Source organism: Solea senegalensis, linkage group LG1, assembly GCF_019176455.1.
Source record: "Solea senegalensis isolate Sse05_10M linkage group LG1, IFAPA_SoseM_1, whole genome shotgun sequence".
Lineage (NCBI taxonomy): Eukaryota > Metazoa > Chordata > Actinopteri > Pleuronectiformes > Soleidae > Solea > Solea senegalensis.
This window is the reverse complement of record NC_058021.1, coordinates 13,882,982-13,889,785: the sequence shown is the minus strand read 5'-3', so window position 1 is coordinate 13,889,785 and position 6,804 is coordinate 13,882,982. Positions and strand designations below refer to the sequence as shown.

The 6,804-nt window shown below is 40.7% G+C and overlaps 1 protein-coding gene across 1 annotated transcript; it reads left to right on the top strand.

The window, feature by feature from the left end:
- The first annotated feature begins 676 nt into the window (after window positions 1–676).
- Window positions 677–6,275, top strand: LOC122782244 (band 3 anion exchange protein-like). Its single transcript, XM_044046531.1, has 10 exons — window positions 677–899; window positions 986–1,134; window positions 2,010–2,204; window positions 3,045–3,293; window positions 3,362–3,451; window positions 3,537–3,703; window positions 3,777–4,018; window positions 4,115–4,284; window positions 4,951–5,124; window positions 5,750–6,275. The coding sequence occupies exons 1-10, from the start codon at window positions 677–679 to the stop codon at window positions 5,828–5,830; spliced, it is 1,740 nt and encodes a 579-aa protein (XP_043902466.1). The 3' UTR covers window positions 5,831–6,275.
- The last annotated feature ends 529 nt before the right edge of the window (window positions 6,276–6,804 follow it).

Here is a 6,804-nt window from a genome sequence, read left to right as displayed (position 1 = left end):
GGTTTAGCACCAGGGGGTCACTGACCACTCTACCAGGGGAGTCTCCACATCTTGGGCAGCCCTGAAAGGCATACCACTGTGCCGCAGCCTCATGTAGTTTCTACAGTGTCAACATTGCCACCAAGCATCCGCTGGCTGTGGCCCTCCTGCCAAGTTCCTCAAAGTCCACACAATGAGGTGTGTACTTAGGATTCCTCGTGACACTGTTGGTATTAGTCACCCACTGCTTAAAGCACCACCGCTGGTGGTCAGTAAGGATGAAACAGAATGAATGCTATTGAATGTAACTATGGTTCTATGAACCCTGCCTGGATGACCGCCAGAGCATCTGGTCTCTCAGAATCCTTGTAGTCTTGTGAGAAGATTCCGAAAGAGCAGACCCACAGGTGACACCAGAGGATAAGTCTTCACTCCAGTCCACCATGGTCACATCTGACATTTGTTGGTATAACACACTCAACACGAGACAGAATATCCAGTGCTCAAAGTTCATCCAGGTTTCATAGAACTGTAGTTACATGCACAACTTTCAATTGAACTTCAATTGTCTTGCCCAAGGAAACATCAACATTTACAAAATGAAACTGATACAAATAACATAGCACTGGTACTCAACTTAGCAGCAATGATACACCAATGCTGATTGTTGAAACATGACTATTATTTATGTACTAGTATGAAATTGTTCCTCCCAGTTTCCTTCAGCCCTGAGCCTCCTCCTGAAGACCACCTGACTAGTACTGGGCGGCCATTTGGTGGAATGATTCAGGACATAAAGAGACGTTACCAGCACTACAAGAGTGACATGACAGATGCCCTCAACTCCCAGGTCCTTGCTGCCGTCATCTTCATCTACTTTGCTGCCCTGTCGCCTGCCATCACCTTTGGAGGGCTACTGGGTGCGTGTTCATATCTGTGTTAGACATGGCCGTGCCATTGTATGCAGCAAACACTCTAATCACTCCATGACGTCATCTTTCATCAGCTGATAAGGTGGAAAATATGATGGGCGTCCCAGAGCTCCTCATCTCCACCAGCATCCAGGGAATCATCTTCTGCTTCGTTGCTGCTCAGCCAATCCTGGTCATTGGTTTCTCTGGTCCTCTCTTAGTGTTTGAAGAAGCCTTCTATGCTGTAAGTTGTAACACTGGAACATAATCTATAGTCTATTATGGTTTATGCTGCTCCATATGATCCAACTGAAGATATTTTTGTTATAGCTCTGTGGTATTGTGAAATTGAAATGTCAAAAGTCCATGAGCACACTGTACACTGTGTTGCCAGTGTACATTTCTGCAAACCACATGTGAGCTCACAGTTTCTGAACCAAAAATCGTGTTTTAAGTGCCTGTGGTGCTGTTGGCAGAATTGAGGGCAATAATAACCTGCACATCGCCTAGCGTAACCTAGCACATATTTAGGGCTAGGTACAGATGATAGATTGTCCTCATAGCATCAATAGGATTTCCATAAAAACATTCCAGAATGTCCTGATAACGTGATAAGAATCTGCAACAACAATGTTTGGTCTAGAACTGATGTGAACTTTGGTCTGCACCTTGGCAAACGTGCAGACCCTCACATGAAAAAGCCTCCAAGGGTATTCTACTGTGATGTTATCATTACCCACTCATGTCCATGACACTTCAATACTGACCAATACTGAAGTGGACAATCTCACACAGTCCCAAAATATGTGACCATTAGGGATGGATATGGTTCACCTTTTAACCTTCCTAAGGGTCGCAACCCGGGAACAAGGGCCTTTCTGCATGAGTTTGTCTCTATATGTCGTCCTGTGATGGACTTTGCCAGTCCACCTTTTGCCCTATGTCACCTGGGACCCTCATGTGGAGGTGAAAGAAGATGAGTGAGTGAACAGAGTGTACAAATGTAACATTTCTCTTGGTTTGCAAAAACTACAGCAATGTTTCTGGGGTACAGGATGTTGTGTCTGGCTTTATTTACTGTTAGCATGCACAGTTGTGACCATTCTTTATTTCATTCAGTTCTGCAAGTCCCAGGACATTGAGTACATAGTGGGGAGAGTGTGGGTCGGAGTGTGGCTGGTCATCATCGTGGTGATCGTCGTGGCTTGTGACGGCAGTGTCCTGGTTCGCTTCATCTCACGCTTTACCCAGGAAATCTTCTCCATCCTCATCTCCCTCATCTTCATCTATGAAACTTTTGCCAAGCTGGGCAGGGTAAACCACTTTCATCCACCTCACACTTGTCATGTAGTCATTGGTCATTGGTTTCAGTTGTGTCTCTGTAACAGCACACCTCGAGTTCCTTCACTAGTATACTGTACATGTTACTGTCAACTTCTTTATTTGTATCCATATTAGGGGTGGGTCAAAATATTGAATTAGATGTAAAGTCTATATGATATATCAATCCTCTCCTGTGGAACCAGCTTCCAGTGACAGTTCGGGAGGCGGAGCCTCTCTCTGTATTTAAAGTTAAAACTTTAACTGACTTAAAACGTTCCTTTTTGATAAAGCTTATAGTTGGAGCTGGTTCAGCGAAACCTGGATATGATTATGACTTTTTATATGTCATTAACCTTGTCTCTTTCTCTCCCTAGTTTGTGTCTTTCCTTCCTTATTATTATTATTATAATAACAATGATAAAATAATGATAATTTCATACATATCATCACAATTATTATTATGCTATTATTAAAGTTGATATCAATACTCTCTGCTGCTGCTTATATAAACAACATTGTAGTTCTATAAACATGTCAACTTATAACTTGATACAGTTGTTGTGTATCTGCTCCTGGTCTCTCTCTCTCTTCTGTCTCTACCTCCTCTCCCTCTTGTCCTTTCTCTCCCCCTTTCTGTCCCCCACCTCTCCGCTGTCCCCCATTTTCCTTTCCCTTCCTTTTAAGAGAGAGATGTTCTCTCCACTGATGCCAAGTGTTTGCTCATTGTGTGAACTGTTGAGTTTCTCTGCTCTCCTCGATGTTGTTTGTGTACAGAGACCTGAGATCATGTTTGTTATGATTTGAAAATTGAATCTGTTCTCTTCTCTCTAGACCTTTCACTCACATCCGCTGATTCTGAATTACGATCAGCTGAATGCAAGTGTAGAAAATCCCTGGCAACCAAAAGTGGAAGAGACCGTCATTTATGACAATAACACCGGTAATACAACTATTATCATCAGCAACATCAAGCCTCCCTTCCCCAACACCGCTCTGCTCTCCATGTGCCTCATGTTTGGCTGTTTCTTCATTGCGTTTTTCCTCCGTCAGTTCAAGAACGGGACATTTCTACCTGGAAAGGTAAGTCGGGGGGATTTTTTTTTTGATCGCAACAGATGAGTGATTTATTCCTTGTATGTGGTCAACAGGTGAGACGTTTGCTTGGGGACTTTGGTGTCCCTATTGCCATTTTCCTAATGATTGTCCTGGACTACAACATTAATGATACCTACACTCAGGTTGGACCTTGTTTTATTAGATTCCAGGTAATTGCCTGAACACATACAGCACATAATAATAGTAAGCAGTGTTTTTTCGGCACAGAAACTAATGGTTCCCAAAGGTCTGGCGGTGTCCAACCCAGCCAAGAGAGGCTGGCTGATCAACCCATTTGGAGAGCACCAGAGCTTCCCTGTCTGGCTGATGTTTGCCTCCTGCGTCCCTGCCCTGCTCGTCTTCATTCTCATCTTTCTGGAGTCTCAGATCACGACGTGAGTTCTGCATCCCACTGTGAATAAGACCTCGGAGAACAGGGTTTGATTCACATGTTGCTTCTGTCAACAGTCTGATTGTGAGTAAACCTGAGAGGAAGATGGTTAAGGGCTCCGGTTTCCACTTTGACTTGCTGCTTTTAGTCGGCATGGGCGGGTTCAGTGCGATATTTGGTGTTCCATGGCTCAGTGCCGCCACCGTGCGCACTGTCACCCACGCCAACGCCCTCACTGTCATGAGCAAAGGACCAAAGCCTGTGATAGAGAAAGTGATGGAGCAGAGGGTCAGTGGCATTCTGGTGGCTTTGCTGGTTGGTACGTGCTTTCTAATATTTAATATTATTATTTAATATTAATACAAGTGTATCATGTCAGATGATCTCTGTTCTCTGATGGTCTGTTTGTATTAAGGGTTGTCTATTCTGATGGAGCCGATCCTCAAGTTGATCCCCATGTCAGCCTTGTTTGGGATTTTCCTCTACATGGGAGTCACGTCTCTAAATGGTATCCAGCTGTGGGATCGTATGCTTCTTCTGTTCATCCCCAAGAAATATCACCCTGATGAACCCTACGCCACACAAGTAAGGAACCACATGTGACATAATCATACAAAAGTCCAGTGGGTAAGAATTAGGGACCCAGCCAGGTCTGCAGGTATTATGGCAGCGTCTGGTAAGAATGTAATTTTCAACTTCAGAATCCCCTAGAAAAGGAACTAATAACAAATCCCTGGCACACTGTAGACAGGCTTAACAACAAAGAAGAATGTCTCGCAGCTTTTGGACACATTCAACATGGCAGCCATGGAAGAACAGCAGTCTTTTGATTTGGCTGAACAACACGCACATTTGTTGACTTGTTCCAGATCAGTGGTTTAACTGGTTGTAGGTCTGTCCACGGCATTTTGATCTCCGTCCATTGGTCACACTGCTTGGAAGTGGGAGGTGACAACACCATAAGTACATGGCCCTCTGTAAAACAAGGCCCTATCTGACAGTACAAATTAAAGGCTTATTTATATTCTTTATGGTATTAGTATGTGTCAGCTACCTTATAGTATATACAAGAATAATAATAATAATAATAACAATAACAATAATAACAATAATAATAGTAATAATAATAATAATGATAATAATAGTCATTATTATTTCAGTCATAAACTGATAAATCATCATCATCATAGATAATATGAATGTTGTTTAGACTGTACTCTGCAGTGATGTGTGTGTGTATTTTGGACACAGGTGAGCACAGGACGAATGCACTTGTTCACTCTCATCCAGACTGCGTGCCTCATAATCCTCTGGATTGTGAAATCCAGTCCAGCATCCCTGGCACTTCCTTTCATCCTGATCCTCACCATCCCTCTGCGTATGCTCATGACTGGGCGTCTCTTCTCTGAAACGGAAATGAAATGTGTAAGTGAACAGCTGCTGTTCATCCCACTCATTTAGAACATGGATATTTGGACTCAAGTTCACTATTACTGTTACTTACAAGTTCTTCAGATCATTTTATATGTGTTTTGAGAAGCTTTTATTTTGAAATCTACAGATACAGGAAACAGGAAATAGATTAAAGTGCACTAGTAAGATGATGGTAGTACCACAGGCTGCACTTTCTAAACCACAGATTCCAGAGCACATTTCTACAACCCTAGTTTTAAAGGTTTATTCCACTAAAATCTTACTTTGTCTAAATTCTTTTTAATGAATTTAATAATCTCTGTGTATGTTTTGCTGTGTATGAAACAACCATGCATGCTCATACGTTCCTGTCCCATATTGCTCTTTATGATCTACACAGTCCATGTTAAATTGTTTATAATTGTTGTTATGAAGACAATTTATTCTTTTCTTTTTCTAGTTTCACTGTCATTCTGACTTACCTGCTAAAGGAGCAAGCCTTCTCATTGTTTGGCTCTTAAAAGAGAGTTTGGCTGGCTTTTCATGTGTATGAACAATTTGAGTTCACATTTTTGTGGTTATGAAAACAACATGTGTTGAATGTGTGTTCTTAAGTCCTTTATCATATCTGTTTCAGTTGGATGCTGACGATGCTAAGGTGACGTTTGAGGAGGAGCCGGGACAGGATGTATACTGTGAATCTCAAATGCCATTGTAGATGTTTCCCATGAATATGATGACAATAAATGTATATACATATTAATATATACAGAATATGTTCATTTAGTTACTTCCTATGACCGGGACAAAGCACTATGAAACAAGAGTTTTCACCTATGTCAAATATTTGCTTTGTGTTGTTTAGATTCTAAAACAATGATTTATTAATAAATAAACAACTCATTTTACATCAATTATGGCTGAAGTGACTCCACAAATGAATGTAAAGATAAATAAGTGCCAAGTACAAATAAGCCTTTTCCTAAAAACCAGAGGCCATTTAAGTTGTTTTTGTTTTCATGTCCTTTATGAGTAAAATGCAAACTCTGACTTATTGGATAATTTACGTGTTTCAGCAGCAGATGTCAAACTGTTCCACTGGAGAGGAATCGCAGCTGTACAATACAAGGAGAGAAGGTGTTTTTCTTTGTGTGTATACTTATATATATGTATATATACTGTATCTATATACATACATATATATATGTATGTATATATGTATATATATATATATATATAGATAGATAGATAGATAGATAGATTTGTATATATATATATATATACACAACAACAACAACAATAATAATAATAATAATAATAATAATAACAATAAAAAAAACTACCTCCCTAAAGACTCATGACATTAGTTTGGTTTGCTTGGACAAAGCAGGAGAAATGAATCTGGTTTCTGGACAGGAAGTGCACTTCCACCACATCCCAGCCACCGATTGTGCAAGTTCTCCCACTGAACATGATGACAGGTAATTTTCATCATAGGTACACTTCAACAGTAAGAGACAGAATGTGAAAAAAAAATCCTGGAAATGAGGATTTGCAAAGAATTTAATTGTAAATGATGGTGGAAAATAAGTATTTGGTCACCTACAAACAAGTAAGATCTCTGGCTCTCACAGACATGTAACTTCTTCTTTAAGAAGCTCTTCTGTCCTCCACTCGTTCCCTGTATTAATG